The sequence below is a fragment of the Globicephala melas genome, chromosome X (genome assembly GCF_963455315.2).
Source record: "Globicephala melas chromosome X, mGloMel1.2, whole genome shotgun sequence".
Classification (NCBI taxonomy): domain Eukaryota; kingdom Metazoa; phylum Chordata; class Mammalia; order Artiodactyla; family Delphinidae; genus Globicephala; species Globicephala melas.
The window spans coordinates 27,676,957-27,696,596 of NC_083335.1; the positions used below are offsets into that span (position 1 = coordinate 27,676,957).

The 19,640-nt window shown below is 44.7% G+C and overlaps 1 protein-coding gene across 1 annotated transcript in view; it reads left to right on the forward strand.

The window, feature by feature from the left end:
* Positions 1–7,437: 7,437 nt before the first annotated feature.
* The window catches only part of KIAA1210 (KIAA1210 ortholog), a 36,400-nt gene continuing 24,197 nt past the window's right edge, over positions 7,438–19,640 (forward strand). The window contains 3 exon segments of the mRNA XM_060292001.1: positions 7,438–7,509; positions 10,368–10,438; positions 16,353–16,521. Coding sequence (XP_060147984.1) covers positions 10,411–10,438; positions 16,353–16,521 — 197 coding nt within the window. The 5' untranslated portion in view covers positions 7,438–7,509; positions 10,368–10,410.

Genomic DNA, 19,640 nt, shown 5'->3' on the forward strand with positions numbered 1-19,640 from the left:
GATGACCTAATTTCAGTGAGACTCGGTTTCCTCATCTGGGAAATGGGGCTGAAAATAATAAAAATGAAATAACAAAGCCTACCTCATAGGGCTCTTGCGAGATTCAATGAGATAATGCATGGAAAACCATTTTCACAGTGCCAGGCTGGCACAGAGTTAGGACTCAGCAATTTCATTCATTGTATTAATTGTGTAATATGAATTGCCCTTGACTGTGAAAGAGCAGAGCTTTTAATTAGAGGCTATGTGGATTGACAAGACAGAATAGGACTCCCCATCAACAAGGCTCTGAGGCCGCTAAGGAGACGGAAGAAGGAACCTTTGAGGACAAGTTCTCTGCATTACTAACCCCTGCCCCCAGCAGAAGATCTAAGGGGTTAGGGGTGGCATGAGTTGGGCCTTTCTGTGCTTCTCCTGGTTTACTCTAGGGGTGAGGTACAGTGAGGAGGAAGGGAAGGCAGAACTGGAGGCAAAACCAGAGCCCTTTTATTTTTATTTTTTTAACATCTTTATTGGAGTATAATTGCTTTACAATGGTGTGTTAGTTTCTGCTTTATAACAAGGTGAATCAGCTATACATATACATATATCCCCATATCGCCTCCCTCTTGCGTCTCCCTCCCCCCCGCCCTCCCTATCCCATCCCTCTAGGTGGTCACAAAGCACCGAGCTGATCTCCCTGTGCTATGCGGCTGCTTCCCACCAGCTATCTATTTTACATTTGGTAGTGTATATATGTCCATGCCACTCTCTCACTTCATCCCAGCTTACCATTCCCCCTCCCCGTGTCCTCAAGTCCATTCTCTACATCTGTGTCTTTATTCCTGTCCTGCCCCAAGGTTCTTCAGAACCATTTCTTTTTTTTTTTTTTTTTTACATTCCATATATATATGTTAGCATACGGTATTTTTCTCTTTCTGACTTACTTCACTCTGTATGACAGACTTTAGGTCCATCCGCCTTACTACCAATAACTCAATTTTGTTTCTTTTTATGGCTGAGTAATATTCCATTGTATATATGTGCCACATCTTCTTATCCATTCATCTGTCGATGGACACTTAGGTTGCTTCCATGTCCTGGCTATTGTGAATAGAGCTGCAATGAACATTGTGGTACATGACTCTTTTTGAATTATGGTTTTCTCTGGGTATATGCCCAGTAGTGGGATTGCTGGGTCATATGGTAGTTCTATTTTTAGTTTTTTAAGGAACCTCCATACTGTTCTCCATAGTGGCTGTATCAATTTACATTCCCACCAACAGTGCAAGAGGGTTCCCTTTTCTCCACACCCTCTCCAGCATTTATTGTTTGTAGACTTTTTGATGATGGCCATTCTGACTGGTGTGAGGTGATACCTCATTGTGGTTTTGATTTGCATTTCTCTAATGATTAGTGACGTTGAGCATTCTTCCATGTGTTCATTGGCAATCTGTATATCTACTTTGGAGAAATGTCTGTTTAGGTCTTCTGCCCATTTTTGGATTGGGTTGTTTGTTTTTTGATAGTGAGCTGCATGAGCTGCTTGTAATTTTGGAGATTAATCCTTTGTCAGTTGTTTCATTTGCAAATATTTTCTCCCATTCTGAGGCCAAAATATAACAGAGGGAGGAACACTTCCAAACTCATTCTATGAGGCCACCATCACCCTGATACCAAAACCAGACAAAGATGTCACAAAGAAAGAAAACTACAGGCCAATATCACTGATGAACACGGATGTAAAAATCATCAACAAAATACTAGCAAACAGAATCCAACAGCACATTAAAAGGATCATACACCATGATCAAGTGGGGTTTATCCCAGGAATGCAAGGATTCTTCAATATACGCAAATCTATCAACATGATACACCATATTAACAAATTGAAGGAGAAAAACCATATGATCATCTCAATAGATGCAGAGAAAGCTTTCGACAAAATTCAGCACCCATTTATGATAAAAAACCCTGCAGAAAGTAGGCATAGAGGGAACTTTCCTCAACATAATAAAGGCCATATATGACAAACCCACAGCCAACATTGTTCTCAATGGTGAAATACTGAAACCACTTTCTCTAAGATCAGGAACAAGACAAGGTTGCCCACTCTCACCACTCTTATTCAACATAGTTTTGGAAGTTTTAGCCACAGCAATCAGAGAAGAAAAAGAAATAAAAGGAATCCAAATTGGAAGAGAAGAAGTAAAGCTGTCACTGTTTGCAGATGACATGATAGTATACATAGAGAGACCTAAAGATGCTACCAGAAAACTACTAGAGCTAATCAATAAATTTGGTAAAGTAACAGGATTCAAAATTAATGCACAGAAATCTCTTGCATTCCTATACACTAATGATGAAAAATCTGAAAGAGAAATTAAGGAAACACTCCCATTTACCACTGCAACAAAAAGAATAAAATATCTAGGAATAAACCTACTTAGGGAGACAAAAGACCTGTATGCAGAAAACTATAAGACACTGATGAAAGAAATTAAAGATGATACCAACAGATGGAGAGATATACCATGTTCTTGGATTGGAAGAATCAACATTGTGAAAATGACTACACTACCCAGATCCCTTTTAAATGGAAGCGCTGGAAGAGAAAAAGACACAGAGATAGATGACCATGAAGATTGTTCTCCTAAGTCCAGTATCCCATGAGGGCACTCACCTCTGCACCCAGGGGCATGAGCAAACAGACATCCCGGAGCTAACTAGTTGGCCTCGAGCTTGCTGAGAGCTGCTGCCGCTCCTGGCCCCTGCTGTGGAAATGCCAATCATGCCAATGACCTCGGAAAGCCCTGATTTGTACATGGACGTAGTCAAAGCCTGGGTGGAAGTCGGCATCACAGCCCTACCACCCCGAGTGAATGCTGCCAGTCAGTGGGGTGACTGTCCACGTCAGAGCCATTCTGATTACTGGTGGCTTGAGGGGTGGGAGTTCTGGAGCTCATTGTGTGATCTGAGGGGCAGCCGTCTCCATCGTGGAGTCCGAGGACTGCATTTCAAGAACTGGGTGAATCTCTGGTGTCCTCCCGCCAACCTCACACAAGGAAAAGAAGAAGGGGGAGTGATCACGCTCTGCTAGAGGTTAGCTTATTTTACAACTAGTAAGGGGAAAGGGGGCCCTTTCTCATACTTTCATTTCAGGTGGAGCCCAGGTTCCTCAATGAGTTGGCATCCCCGCAAAAGACACTTCCTCTAGAAGTAGCTGGGTTCTTCCCCTCCCCCTCCCTGGGTCATGCCTCGGAATGATCAGCTCCAAGGTTCTTCATCCACTGATTGGTGGATACACAACACACACACCTGGTTGGGGGAACAGAGTATAGCCGTATTTGAAAGGAGTTGGAGACATTCTCTTGAAGGTCGGGAAAGCCATGTCACACAAGGTGAGCCTTCAGGGGGTTAGTTTGTTCTAACATTTTGGCAAGGTCTATCCAACCTGCTCAGCCGATAACCCACTTGAGAGAGTGGCAACTTATGTTCTTCATAAAGAAGTGTTTGTGGCGGGATGGGTTGGGGAAGGGTTGCAAACAGTCCCCTCATGGGCCTCTTACCAAGTTCTGCGTTGCAGCTTACATAGCTCCAAACCTGCCCCACTTTTTGCTTCATTCTCAATTAGAGCTGGGGCCCATAGGGCTTGCATTCATATTCTATTCCTATTCATTGCTGTGTAACAGATGACAAAAATTTGAGTGTCTTACCACACAAATTCACTATCTCTCAGTTTCCATGAGTCAAGGGACTAGGCATGGTTTAGCGGGTCCTCTGCACAGGACCTCACAAGGCTGCAATCAGTAGATGAGCCAGGGCTGAGGGCTCATCTGAGGTTCAGGGTTATCTTCGAAACTGACTGGTTATTGGCAGAATACAGTTTCTTTGAGGCCCCTACTTTCTTTTTTTAAATTTATTTAGTTTACTTTTGGCTGCGTTGGGTCTTTGTTGCTGCACGCGGACTTTCTCTAGTTGTGGCGAGTGGGGGCTACTCTTCGTTGTGGTGCGCGGGCTTCTCATTGCAGTGGCTTCTCTTGTTGTGGAGCACGGGCTCTAGGCGCACAGGCTTCAGTAGTTGTGGCATGCGAGGTCAGTAGTTGTGGCTCGCGGGCTCTAGAGCATAGGCTCAGTAGCTGTGGCACACGGGCTTAGTTGCTCCGCGGCATGTGGGATCTTCCCGGACCAGGGCTCGAACCCGTGTCCCCCGCATTGGCAGGCGGATTCTTAACCACTGCGCCACCAGGGAAGCCCGAGGTCCCTACTTTCTTGATAGCTGTCAACCAAGGGTTGCTGTCAGCCACTGCCATTCTCTGCCACTTGGTCCTCTCCACAGCACGGTACTTCGTTCCTTCAAGGCCTACAGGAGCGTGTCTGCTGCAGCTCTCAATCTCTCTGACTTCTGTATCTGACCTCTACACCCTCTTTTCAAAGAGCTCACCTGTTTAGGCCAGGCCCGCCCACACTCAAGGGGAGGGGATGTACAGGGCATACAGACCAGGGAGGCAACAACCTTGGGGGCCATCTGCCTACCACAGACTCTATGAAAAACATTTCATCCTATCAGATTGTTTTTTTAAAAAATGAGGCCAGCTGCTTCTCATTAGCATTCCCCACTCTGGGAAGGCAGAAAATCTGTCAAGCAAAGTCTTCTGAATCCTTGAATCTGAACCAGGCTGTGGTTAAAACATTTCAATAACCTTGGAAGACAGGCCTTTTTCCTTGTTTTTCTCGCTTTTTTTCCCCCCCTAGAGCCCTTGTTCAGTCCTTCAGTCAGTTTGAGAAGGAAAAGGCAGTTCTGGGGCTTAAGCCCCTGAGGTTGGCCTAGAGAGAGCAGGCAAGCATTTACATAGTGACTGATAATGCAGCTTTATATCTCGGCTGGGCCAGACTCCCTGATGACCATTAGTACAGGACTTTATCCTCTTTGGAAGTGGTTCTGGAGGCCCCTCATCCTTCACTGGATAAAAACGTACATTATTTCCTCTTTCCTTACACAGCTTGCCAGCTTTTTCATGCGACTTCATGCAGAGGGGTCTTTTGCTGCAAATGTGTCTTAGGTTGTCCCTGTATGTTTAAAAAAGGGGGTCATTTCCCCACTGATGCCTATTTGTCACTGCATGCCTCCCCCAACTCCTGCATTCATCCATCCATAAAAATGCACAGTGAGCACCTTCCACATGCCTGGTGTCGTGCTAGGTGCTGGGGGTCTCCAGATACGTGAAATGGGGTACTTGTCTTCGAGGGGATATCAGCTATGACAGGGGCACGTACAAGGGGCGAGAGCGTGAGGCAAGGGTGGTAACCTTTGAGCTGGATTTTGAAGAATGTGTAGGATTTCAAGGTTGTAGAGCTGAGGGAGGCGAGGTTCCGGGCTAAGTGAACAGCCTGTGCAGAGCACAGAGAATGCAAAAGAACGTGGTGTATTTAGGGAATGACTGGTGATTCTGGGAGACCAAACCATGAGGGTGGGAATGGGGTTGGACTGCTGGAGAAGGGAGGGGGGCAGGGAGCACCCGATCACTGAGAACTTTGTGAAGAACTTGGCTTTTGTCCTGCAGGCAGCAGGATGTCGGTGAACTAGTCTAAGCTCATGGTCAGATTGGTATTTTAGAGAGAGCGTTGTGACTTTTTTTTTGAGTTACCACTGAGGTGACATTTTGCTAAATATCATAAATAAAAATAGAGACCAGCCTGGAGGCAGTGCCGAGGCCGCTATTAAAGAGCCCTGGTATAATTAAGGAACCAATTCACTTTAAACTTATATTAGCCATGAGACACATGAAAGAAACACAGTCTTTTGTCCTCTGTGAGGAGATACTGGGGAAGCAGAGCTCTGGTTAATAAGTCAGCCTGGGGTAAATGGAAAGAAGTTTTGCCAGTGGTGGTATCTCTTCCTGAAACCTCCTCTAGGAGGATCTGGGCCTCGCCCAGCTGAGTGGGGCTCCATACACAGGAGTCCCGTGTCCGGGACACCCGGGAGTATGCTCTCTGTGACAAGGACAAGAGGCGCCCACCTTGCTGGGAGGGAAGGCAGGGCCTGCTAAGCTGGCAAGGAAGGAGCTTCCCGCCCCCCCACGACAAGTCTTCCTTTGCGTCCTTTCCTTGCCTCGACTTCTCAAAAATTTCTGACCACAAAGATGGTTCTTACGTTACTTCTCCTTCTTTCGCTGAATGTACGCATTCATTGAACAAACATTTAGCAGGTGCCTGACAGAGGTACCAGGTACCATTCCAGGTGCTGGGGGATCCAGTGATGAACAAAATGGACAAGGCCCCTGCCCTAATGGAATTTACATTCTAGTAGAGGAGACAGATAAGAGACTGTAACTAAATTAATATAGAATATAATTTCAGACATTGATGAGTGCTACGAAGATGTTAGTAAAGGATAATGTGATGGAGAGAGACTAGATGCTTTAACTAGGATGATCATGGAGGTCCTCTCTGGGAGGGACCCTTTGAGCTGACTTGAATGCTATAAAAGAGGCAGCCATGCAGCTAGCTGGGGAAAGAGCCCTCTGGGCAGGGGGAGCAGCAAATGCAAAGACCCTGAGATTGAAAGGGGCTGGCTGTGTTGGGGATTAGCAAGAAGGCCAGTGAGGCTGGAGCACAGGGAGAAAGTGGGAGGGTAGCAGGATGGGTGGTCAGTCGGGGGGACGTGGGCATGGGGCCAGAGCACATAAAACCCAGGAGGAGTGAGTGTGAGGGGACCCAATCGGCCGATATGCACTGTTAGGTGGAGATGTTGGATAGACAGTTGGCTATAGGAATATGGAGTTCAGGGATGAGATCCAGTCTAGACATAGAAATTTTGGAGTTCAGTGTCTAGATAGTATTCATAAGGTGTGAATGAGATCATCTAGAATATGGTAGTCCCTAGACCCATGTGACTACCGAGCAGTTGAAACGTGGCTAAGTCCGAATAGAAATGTGCTATACGTGAAAAATACAAACCAGATTTCAAAGGCTTAGTATGATAAAAAGAACATAGAATATCTCATTGATATTATTTTTTATAATGATTACATGTTGAAATGATAATATTTTGGTTCTACTGACCTAAGTAAAATATATTATTAAAAGTAACTTCACCTGTTTCTTTTTGCTCTTTTGAACGTGGCTACTAGAAAATTTAAAATTACCTATGTGGCTTGCAATTGTGGTTCACGTTAACATTTCTATTTAATGGCGCTGGTCTAGGAAATGACTGTAGATAAAGAAAAGGGCCAAGGGTAGAGCCCTCGGGTGCTACAACATTTCAGAAACAGGGAAAGAAGAAAGATACAGCAAGGGAGGTTGAGAAGAAACAGCCAGTGAGGTAGGAGGAAAATGAAGGGAGTGTGATGTTCAGAAAGGCAAGTGATAACATTATTCAAAAAAGAGGGAGTGTCACATGCTGCTGGGAGGTCAAATAACAGATGGGTGGATTGAACGAGAGCAGTTTTAGTGGAGCGGTTTGGAAGCAGTTGGATTTGGAAGGCCTGTTGGAGAGAGTGCAAAAGAATAAGAAGTGAAGACATAAAGGTAGTAAGTATAGATAACCTTTCAGAGTTTGGCTTTAAAGGGAGGCAGAGAAATGGGTGGTAACAGGAAGAGGATTTCGAATCAAGGGGAGGTTTATATGTTTTGTTGTGGTTGTTGGTTTGTTTGGAAGAGGAGGTAGCTCAGCTGATGGTTCTACTGTCCTCAGGGCCTGCAGTCGGGGATACAAGGTAAGTATGCCAGAAAGAATTTGAGACAGTTTAAACTCAAAAGTTAGTTAGATCCAGTGATTCTATTAGTGCTCCAGGGACGCAGATGCCGCCATGATGCCCTCTTTCTTTGTTCTCCCTTTGTCTTTCATATTTTTCTCTTTGGTTATCATTCCCCTTTCTTCTTCTGCCCCTGACAGTGGTGGGTCAGGGGCAACGTTAGCCTGCTGTGGCCTGGCATTTTGGAAAATGGGCTTCTTTTCCATGGGCTTCTCTAAAGCTCAGAGGTAGTTTATTTCCCCAGTGTCTAAGAAGCGTTTCTTAGCGGCAGGGGCTGGGGTGCTGCCATGTTTATTAAGATGGCCCAGGGACTCGCCAGTGATGTGAATTGCTCCTGGCCCAAGGAATTCTCCTGTTCTCCCGCTGAATTTCTGAGGGCCTTCTGAATTTCCCTACCCCTCTGCTCTGTCCAGATCTCCAGATGGAACTTGTGTATGTGTGTGTGTATGTGTGTGTGGTAATTAGTGAGCATTGTGTGGGCCTGCGGTTGTCATCTTCAGGTAGAATTATGATATTGGCTCATAGAGTTTGAGTGACTCGAATAAAGTGTCGATACCTTTCAGCCAAAGCCCAGCTGCAACACACCTGGTGTTGAACAAGCTAGGTTTATTCCTCATTGCAGCGAGAATGAACGTACACTGTGGGGAACCATAGGACTTCTCAGTGAGAGGGTCTCAAGCCATCTTGACACCAGGACCCTGTCAGCTCTCCCTGTGGTTTGGAAGCTTTTGCTTTCCAAAGGCCTCAGTCACTCTCAGTGGGTGACCTCTCAAATCCACCTTAACCTCAGAGCCTGTGGTCACCCCTCTCTAGCTCCAGAGAAGTATCAGGGGCTTAACGGCTAGAGGGCAGCACACGATGGGCCTGGAGCCCATCCATGAAACAGCAATGGCAGCTTGACTGTTTCTGGGAGCAGGACAGATCCAGTGTAGGGAGGGGGCTCCAGAATCTACTTAATCCAACCTGATGGTACTTGAGTCAGACACATCGAGACCCCAAGGCGAGCTGTGAGGAGGGCAGTCTCTGCTTGCCTCTCCGCGGCATTCTTGCTCTTTTCTCTGGGTCTGCTGATCAGGTCCCCCCTCCCCTCCACCCACAAACTCCCATCAAAAATGTCAGCATTGATTTATAAAGGTTTGATTATCAACTGACATGCTTCCCTGGCTAGAAGGCTAGACTGAAAATGTACAGTAGGCTCTCAATTGATTATCTGCACTAGTGGAAAGGAGCCCAGGGACAGATAATTCTCCCGTGATATAGAATCAGAGTCATGGGAGGATTACCCTTTCGATGGTCACTTTGGTTGTTTCCCACTTTGGACTGCTTAAAACAATGCTGTGATAAACATTCTTGCATATACATTTTTGTGTACAAGTGTGAGTATAGCTACAGGGTGAAGTTCTAGTGGTGATGCTACTGGATCAAAAGGTATGTGTATTTTTAACTTTTGATACTGTGAAATTGTTCTTCAGAGAGCAATTTACACTTCATAATGTATGAGCGTGTCCACTTTTCTCATCCTTGTCAGCATGGAATATCATCAGAATTAAAACTTTTGGACAATCTGATAGGTAAAAATGTTAACTTGATACTTTGATTTACATTTCTTTAATTATGAGTAGGACTGAACTTTTCTTTATGTATTTCTTTTTCTATAAACTTCCTGTTGTATCCTTTGCCCCATTTTATATCCAGTTGTTTGTCATTTATTAGTTTATATGCACTCTTGACAAATTTAGAAAATTGGCACCTTTATCTATATTTGTTGTAAGTATTGCTTCCTAGTTTGTTATTCTTTTGTAAACTCTTTACTCTTTTTGGCCAAAAGTTAAAAGTTTTTATGTAGTCAACTATCTCAGTTTTTTCTTTATGGCTTATCTATACAATTTTGTCTGCCTGGGCACACCCATGAATAGTAACAGACCTCCAAATGTAATGGGCCCCAACACAAAGCAATAGATCAGGTTTTGTACATTTGCCTTTTATATTTTGGTAACAGCTTTATTGAGCTATAATTCACATATTATACAATTCACCCATTTAAAGTGTACAAGTCAATGCTTTTTAATATATTCAAAGATTTGTGCAACCATTACCACAATTAATTTTAGAACATTGTCATCACCTCAAAAAGAAACCCTGTATCCTATCACTCAAAAAAAACACCCTCGTCCCTCTAGCCTTAAGCAAGACACTTTCTGTGTCTATGTGTCTGCCTATCCTGGACATTTCATATATGTGGAATCATTGTCTTTTTTTTTTTTTTTTTGGCGGTACGTGGGCCTCTCACTGTTGTGGCCTCTCCCGTTGCGGAGCACAGGCTCCGGACGCGCAGGCTCAGCGGCAATGGCTTACGGGCCCAGCCGCTCTGCGGCATGTGGGATCTTCCTGGACCGGGGCACGAACCTGCGTCCCCTGAATCGGCAGGCGGACTCCCAACCACTGCGTCACCAGGGAAGCCCCATTATCTTTTTTAAGGAAGAATAATTCTCTCTAATGGCAATTTCCTTTGTATATCTTTTCTTGCATAGTGTAAGAATCTAACTGGAGGATAAGGAGTAGGGTAAAATGATTGTATTATATCCTAGATAGTAAATGATTTTTTGTTTTTTCCTCTATATTTTATTTTAGTGATTGAACTATAGCTGAATCACTAAGTGAAATTTCTGGCAGTATGGAAGTTCTGGAGTCCAGTGATGAGGGTAAGTAACCCAATAAAATCTTGGTAACTAGAACTAGATTTGTTTAATGTGTTTAACCCCTAGAAAAAGAATCAAGTCACAGAAAACAAGTTCATATCAAATTTCTAATGACACTAGACTCAGTCCATATTTAGTTTTCCATCTTCTAATCTGTTCTCTTTCATCTCAAACTCTGATAGTCAAAAGAGTTTTGTCTAGGCCCTGCAATCTTCTTTGGGGATGGTTAGCAGGTTCCATTTACTAAGGCATGAGAAGAATTTCTGCTTAATCAGAAAAAAAAAAATCAGAGCAGGCCAGGATCTGAGAGATTCAACTGAGGTTTTGCTGTAGATAGGAATCCAGACTTAACCAACAGATAAATTTGTAATTTGAGGAGTCAAGGGGGGATAGTAACAAAGAAGCCACCATAGGCTTCTGCTAAATGGGAATCAATTTACAAAAATTTCTTTTGCAAAACCTATCCATTGCATAAATTATGGTGCCACCTGTGAATGATAGGAGACCATGAGTGGGGTAATAGAGAGGCAAAGGTCACTAAACAATGATACGCTTTATTGACACTGGAAAAAGGTGGGGGGAAGGGGAGGAACCATAAGGCATAAGATGAGCCATTGCATTTAAAGGCAGAACTGAATTTAACAGTTCACTGGGTTTTTCTTCAATGTTTGCTGAGGTTTCTTAGTGTGGTGCAGAAGACTTGGTCTGGAAGGACAGAGAGAGGGGAACCTTCTTGTGGCTTCCTGGAGGCTCTTCATCTGTGTCACCATTGTTCAGTATTGGGTCTCAGAGAGACTGATTAGACACTCAAAAGTTTGTAGTGAATGAATGAATAAATGAATGAATGATAGGCCTCCTCACCAAGGCAACCCCAACTGCCAAATGAACTGATCTATCTTTCTGGATATGAGCTAGACAGGTGCCTAGAGAAAAAGGTGTCATTGCGCTGCATCCTGATAAAGGGTGGAGGTAAGGAAATGCCCTTTCTCTGTTCCCAAGATGTTTTTCTCACAGAGATCCAGCATTTGGGTACATGTTTAGTATTAGTCATTGCCAGCCAGAGAATAAGGTGCTGTTGGAGGTTGAAGGGAAGAAAGGCCGGTTAGAAGCGTCTTCTTTCCAAGCAGCAACACAAGAGAACAAGGTCACCGTTATGCGCGATGCATTTTGAAAGCTCAAGTGCAACCCAGAAGGGCTGCCTGTGTGCGTGGTAAATAAGCAAATACACAACCCAAAGCAATGATCTCTTCATTGGATTTAAGTGTGTTCTTGTCTGGGGGAACGGGAGAGGACTGCTTCCATGGGCTGTTTTCTGGCATGTGATGCACTGCAGGCCCTCGGTGGATGAGGGTGTTGAAAGCTACTGCCTGTTTGGGGATATGTAGTCCTTGGGCTTGGACAGAGAAGTCAATGGCTTCGTTACAGAAGTCCAAACAGCAGTCAGCTCACTGACCACCACTGCTGTGCCTTGTGGTGGCATAAGTTACCCAGTGTATAGGTGATCTCCATAGACATTGCTGGATACAAATGTGAGTTTTGACCCAAACCTGCTGTCTAGGTCTATCTACCCTTTACACTTTCAGCAACTTTGGAAACCAGCCCACACAGGGCTCAGCTGCTGGCAATATATTTTTAAAAATAAATTTATTTATTTATTTATCTATCTATTTTTGGCTGTGTTAGGTCTTCGTTGCTGCACGCGGTCTTTCTCTAGTTGCGGCGAGCGGGGGCTACTCTTCGTTGTAGTGCGCAGGCTTCTCATGGCGGTGGCTTCTCTTGTTGCGGAGCACGGGCTCTAGGCACACGGGCTTCAGTAGTTGTGGCTCGTGGGCTCTAAAGCGCAGGCTCAGTAGTTGTGGCGCACGGGCTTAGTTGCACGTGGGATCTTCCCGGACCAGGGATTGAACCCGTGTCCCCTGCATTGGCAGGCGGACTCTCAACCACTGCGCCACCAGGGAAGCCCCAGCTGCTGGCAATTTAAAGGCACCCCTTTGCAAAAGAAAGTTTGAAAGGCCAATTTACACCAGTGAATATATGGCAAGTGTCTCGGATTCCATTCGGGTTTCGAAAGTAACATAGCACGTGGACAGTTCCCAGCTTTGTATCTCACTCCCAGGGTCTCCATACACGGGGTCTGATGCTGTCGGGGATGGAGAGCTCTCCTAAGCCAGAGCAGGCTGAAGACTTGGACTCTTGCAACTGAGCTGGATGTCTGGCAATGGGTTGCTTAGTCAGGCTATGTCCAATTTTCAAGTCACTGCCCCAGATCAATGGGCAGCCCACCCCACCTCTTGGTGTCTCCCCAACTCCCTACCAACGAAGCTATACCACCACTATAGCCAGAGCTACCCCCGAGGGAGGAAAGGAAACATTCTTTGCCTCCTAGTGGCCAAGGTTGAAAGAAACATGCATTGCTTAAGGTATTTTAAATCCTCGTGGGAAAATAAGTTGTTTCTGCCGAGCAAAAAACGGAAGACTGGGGAAACATTGGAATATACGCATACTTAATTTTTAACACCTTTTACAGTTCTATAGTCACTAGTCATTTGGTTAATTTAGGAACATAAAAATGTGTTAATGCATAATTTGGTTTGCTCATACAATGACTATGTTTGGTACATTCAGTTTTACAACCTGAAAAGTTTATTAGAAGTGTTTTTATTCAGTTCTTAAGTGTTTGTAGATTGTGTCACCTACTGATTCTGTCCCTCTGTCTTTGCTGGTTTGTGAAAAGCAGGTTTGCAACTCCAAATCGTCTAGCTTTGCCCTCCTCCCTTCCATTCTGGGATTTCAAAGCAAGGAGGGCAATAATCATTATGTTTCCAAACACTCTGAGCAGAAAGTTGTTCTCGTTTCAGAAGGAGATCCATCTGTCAAGAATCGATAAATGTCATTCCTTCTGTTTGAAAAATGGCAGTGCCTGCAAAGGCTCCTTCCCGCTTGTGAGGGGACGCTGCCCAGTTCATCCTCACTGGGCAGGAGTTATTTAGTGGTGTGTTGGAGCTACCTTACGCTGGCTTGGGAGGCTGTGCACATCTCTCCCTAAATGTCATGTTAGTAGCTTGAAATTGACCATGATGGGAGGATTTACACCACAAGAGTAGGCAGACATTACAAATAAGGGCATTTTCCCCAGAGATCCAGTTGGTAAATACATCTCAGCAAAAACCTGATTCTAGTGATTAGTATAGTAATCAGGATTTTACATAAAAATCGCACTATTTCATGGATTGTAGAAATCCTTTGGGGGTGGGAAGATTAAGAAAGAAGGCCGGAGAGCAAAATATAGATTACTTTAGAGCCAAGCCTACTCCATCCTGTATACTTCTCAGCACTTTCACGTTGAATCCTCACAGTGGTTCTATGAGGTCAAATAGCATTTTAAATAATTTATTATCATAGAAATTACTTTAATTTTGTCCTTAAAAAATTGAAGAAGGAAGCTTGGGAAAACATGTTTCCTATTGTACCTCTGCTCTTTATTCTGTCTATCTCAAGGTAGAATTGCCAAGTTTATCCTAACCATGACCCTATCTGTATAGGTACATCCTAGTAGATGAGAAATTCCTCAAATCATTCAAAACTGAAGTTACTTAAGCAACGATTACCAAGCACACAGGCCTACCACCTTCTTGTGTTGCCGCAAGCCGTGCTGGCTTCTGCTTCTAATCATGTATATTTTAGAATTCACTATTGAGTTATAGATATGGGGTTCTTCCCCTTATCGCTAGATAGATAGAGTAGATGGATAGAATTGATAGATCAATTCTACAGATAGAATTGAATCTGGTCTTAATAGACAATTATTGATTCCCTAATTTTATCTCACATCTATTAGCATTTACTACATGCCAGATCTTATGCCAAGATCTCTACCACATTATTTATCATTTATATCAACCCCAATAAGGGCCAGTGTATAAATTATAGGATGCTTAAGGATGGCGCTGCCCAGTGTTCTCAATTTAAGGGAAGTGACAAGCTGTGTTCGTACTCTGCACCCCTCAATGGACTCAGTTGTCTCTCGAGTGTCACAGCGTGCTTTGCACTGTGCTAGTTGCTAAAGAGGATGCTAAAGAGGCCCCGCCTACAGCCTAGATGTGGGAGACAGTAGCTAAGACGTAGAACCGTATCTTATTTCTCTCTCACTGATACCCAAAACATAGTAAGTGCTTGACCTTAATAAACGTTCATTGAATAGGTGAATGAATGAATGAATGCGCAGACTAGAGAACATTCAGATGCAAAACTTGTGGTGCCGACAGTCAAGTTTTAGGTGTACAGAGAGGAGCATGAATTGTAGTGATGGTGGGAAACTGGACTTAAGTCAGGCCTTGAAGTTTAGAAACCTTTCGAATAGGCAGGCCTAGGATTAATCAGTACACAAGCTGGCCATAGCGTTCAGCGCTAGAAGGAGCGCTACTTCAGCGTTTCCCAAAGTGTGTTTTGCCAGACATTCTGCATACACGCGTTGGAGAGACAACACCGTTACCCCGTTTCTCGGCGCTACACCATACACATAGGCATGCTGAAGTTTCAGAAGAGTCTTGTTGCAAATCACACCCTTAAACTCTGTTTAATCAGCATTTCCCAGATTGACGAGACTGCAAACCCCCTTTTCATGCAACAGACCTATGAGTATCCTTCTGAACGTACTCTGGGAGATGCTGATTAGCGTGATACCCTCATTTTCCAGCTGAGCCCCAGAGAGGTTGAGTGACTTACCTGAGGTCACAGAGCTAATCGATAGCAGAGCCAAGCCCGGGATTCCAGAGTTTTCTGACTCTTCGGTGGTGCGTTCCGTCACACCACTCAGTCTTTCTAATGGCAGCCTTGTCGGCAATTCCCTTGGCTGGACCCTTCACTGCTGCTGCAGCATTGCTGTGCTGACAAGAGCCCTTCCAGAGGCCAGGCTGTTGGAAATTGGAATGAGACACCTGAGTTGGTAAATTATTGCATGCGAAGCAGTAAGAGTTGGTTCCTTGCCTCTGAAGAATGCAGTGCAAACTCCCCTGCCTTTTCCCCTCTTCTACTGAGCCCTGATAAAGATATATGTGTTTACTAGGAAGCTCAAGAAAGCCCAAACAAAGCCTGAGGAGCATTTAAAGCTCACATTCCTTACTGCTGCAGAGGGCATCAGCACTGTAGATAATCTGAACCAATCAGTAATAATTGAAGAACATACACAATGCACATAACACACACACACACACACACACACACACACACACACACACTCACACACATCCTCCCTTGCAAAACTCTTTCGTAGGTGATTTTGTCATGTCCTTTGCACAGGGAGCTTCTTTGCCCAGCAGCCCTTTCTTCCCCGTTCCCAGCCCTCTCCCTTGCTCATAAATCCCTTCCTTGAGGACGTCTTCCCTGACTGCACCAACCCCACTGCACTCACTCCTTGGGTCTGCATCCTTTCAGCACACAGGTTGGGCAGTACCAACTCCCACAGGGATTTCCAAGGGTCCTGAAGAGTTTGTCACATGTGGAAGCTTTGCTCCCCAACTGGATCACCATGACTCCAGCGACCGGAGTACCAAGTGCTTATGTTGGCTCAAGAATTGCTGCCTATGAATGAACTTCTTAGGGCCAGGAAAGAGGTGTGTGTTCATAGTTGAAATTGAGTGGCAAGTGAACGCATGGTGAGTTGAGCCAGAATAGAGGCTGCCCAGAGGCCACAAGTTGGGATCTGAGCTTCTGCTTTCACCAGAAACTCAGCTACTTTGTTAGTGAGTTACTAAGAAGAGAACAAACCGGATGAATGGTGCTGTGGGCACTGGGGATGAGGGCCGAGACCTGGAGGGCCTCTGGGATCATACTCCTCATTCCTGCAATGAAGGCCGTTTCCTCTCCTGTCTTCCCTTCCACCATCACACTCTGCCTCACTTTCAATTCTAACTTCCAGGAAAGGAGAAATCCAAATTTAAAGGCTTCAAGAGATTTTTTGGGAAGAAGAAGAAAAAAGAGCCTGAAGATGCCCAGGGAAAGAGGAACCTCAAACCAAACTTGTCCAGTGATAGTACTAACATCTCTTCCGTGAAGCCAGTTTGCGAAGGTCGACAAACCAAGCCTAGGTAAGCTCAGGTGGGGCGGGGAGTGGGGGCGGGGCAAGGGGCAGGTAGCTAGATCCAGGTCCCCCTTTGGCAGCCAAGTCTCCAATGGGCCTTTGGTCCCAGGGACTCTTGGCCTCCCTGCCCGTGGGAGCTGGGCCTGGAGGTCTTTCCCTGTATGCGTGTGTGTGTGTGTGTGTGTGTGTATATATATATATATATACACATATATACATGTTTGCCGTCTGGGCTGCACAGCTCAGTGGGTTGCACGGAGTATGACAAATGCATACCCCCTCCCCCAAGAGTGCTGTGTGAGAGGGTGCGGGTAGATCAGGGCAACCTGCGCAGTCACAGCTACAATGAGATGTAGGGGCCTACCATTAGTTAGGAGCCAGAGGACTCTGTTTCATAAGGTAAGGATGGCCTCCGTCGTTTAGGAAGCTTGAGCTGGTTTGCTTGCCCAGTCCTCAGACTCCAGATCTCCTAATGTGTGATTAAAATCTTAGATAGTGAAGCCATCTAGTTGGGTTGGGGCATAAGGATGAAATCACTGTGTTAATGTAAAAACAAAAAAGCAAGCAAGCAAAGAACCCAAATTCATTTCTCCCTCCATCCCAGGAGACTGGGGTAAATGCTGTAACTGGTCACAGAAGGTATGGGGAAGACTGTTTCTCAGCCAACATTGCCACTCCTATTCAAATTTTCATCTTTGAAGCCTCAACTTCCACATCTTATTGTGGAAAATCTGGACACCCAGTACCTGCAGCTCTTCCTGGATCAATTGGATTCCTGTCTGTGGAGTTCCACTTGGGTCTGTTCCCCTGGCCTTAAATTCCAGGCTTATCTGGACTCCCTACAGAGCTCACGTGTACTGCTACCCATTCCCTCAAGGCTTTACTTGGAGGTAATGGGATAGTTAGCAAACATGTTATACTGCCCACTCACAGCACGTAGGTCTCCTTAAAAAGGACCTTAATGAGTGCATTGAATGTGAGGTATTTCAGATAGCTTTACTAGCAAGGGAGATGGTTTTGCAAAGGGACTTGCCTCATACCTCACAAATCATACCATTATAGACCATTGCATTAGAGGTCTAAGGAAAACTGAGACTAGCCCTAAGAAAAACCCAGAGGGTGAGGTGGGAGAGGGAAGTTTGGGTTTATTCTGATTTGTCTCTACAAATTGGCAAGGGCTGTCTCTACTGAAGTTCTACCTTGCCCCTTTTTACTTGTGCCTCTCCCTCCAAAATGGTCCACTTAGTCTGATATATTCTCCAGACTAAGAAGGTGTGTGCATGTGCACCTCTGGGGCGGGGAAGGGAGGAAAGGAGAGCGAGAGGGAGTGGGTATAAGTGCATGAACTAGTTCATACATGAGGAAGGGTGTTTTTCTAAGGACCTGAGATTGGTCTTTTTTTTTTGCAAGGAGCGTAAATTAATTAAGAATATACCTTAGGAGGCCTGAAGTTCATCCCTGACCCGAACCTCTTGCTTAATTGCTAGGGGAGAAACCCTGGAGAATATCACTCGGGAGTTAGGGAGATCAGCTTGAAGCGATCCATTGAAGCGATCCATTGAAGTGATCAATCATAACAAAACTTATGGCCAGCCCTCTCCTGTGCTGTACAATAGGTCCAGTATCTATTTCCAAGAGTGTTTTAAGCTGTATCTGATAGAACGGACAAATCCCATTCCTCTGTTTGATTCTTTCGTGGGTGCTGGTGTACTACACTTTATTGCCTTTAATTAAGGCCAAGATTTTATTTAGATTTGGGATGTGTTTTCTTTGCCTCCAGGGAGTGGACAGGAGGTTTGGTTTCCGACAGACCTGACCACAGCTGGTGCTAATGTAATCCTTTGATCAGGGAGGGCTTGACACTAGAGAGCCAGTGCAACGGTTATACTCTGGCTGACGCACGGCATGGAAATGACAGAGTTTCTAAGCCCACTTATGGCCTAAGATTTCCTTGCAGTTTTTCTGCACAAAGCAGGGGAGCTGGAGTAGTCACAGATCCTACACTGGTCTCAAGCCTGATTTGAGCCAGCAGGTCATAGAGAAGCAGTGAATGGAAGTGTGTATGTGTGCGTAATGAGCGAACGTGTAGAGATGCTCCCCCAGTGCTGCATCAGAAACAACTCCATTGTGTTCCTCTGGAGTCACGTTAATTTTCTGCTATTTTCATAAAGCAGAGAACCTTGCCTTCACCACCAGGGCCACCTGGGTAGGAGAGTTTTAGGGAAAATGTGGGTAGGACTTTACTACAAAGTGGCAGACATCTGCCTCCTCTCCTCCCTGCTGGCCCACAAGCCACCTTAGCGTTGGTGCCATTTTAATCCCCAGAACACCACATTGTCCTCGGAGTGTGTCACAATCAAATAGCCCATGTGCTCATCCCTCAGCCAGGCAGGCTAACAACGACAAGGTGGGTGCTAGCCCTACACTGCCTGAGCTGCCACTCTAGTTACCATTTACAGATTCTTTTTAAAAATGCCAACCTACATGTATAATTTGGTAAGAAAGGTAATAAATGGAAAAAAAGTATTTGAAGTATTAAAAATTACTTTAACAACATTTTCATCCCTCCCTAAAAGAACCCCTGTACCCATTAGCAGTCAACCCCAGTCCAGTCATAGGTGGCCACTTACCTACTTTCTGCCTCTGTAAATTTGCTTATTCTGGATATTTCATATATATGGAATCATACAATATATGGTCTTTTGTGACTGGCTTGATTCCCTTAGCGTGTCTTCAAGAGTCATCCATGTTGTAACATGTATCAGTACTTTATTCCTTTAAAAATTGAATTGTATTCCACTGCCTGGATATATTACACTTTATGCACTCATCAATTGACATATATTGGGTTATTTCCACCTTTGGGCTATTATGAAGCATGCTGAGTTAGATATGTGTCTAAGTTTTTGGATAGATATATTTTTATTTCTCTTGGGTCTATACCTAGGAGTGAGGTTGCTGGGTCACATGGTAAGTTAATGTTTAATTTTTCAAGGAACCACCAGACTGTTTTCCAAAGTGTCTGAATTCTTTTACATTCCCACCAGCAGTGTATGGGGTTTCCAATTTCTCTACAACCTTGCCAATACTTGTTATCTTAGTTTTGTTTCTAGCCATTCTAGTGGG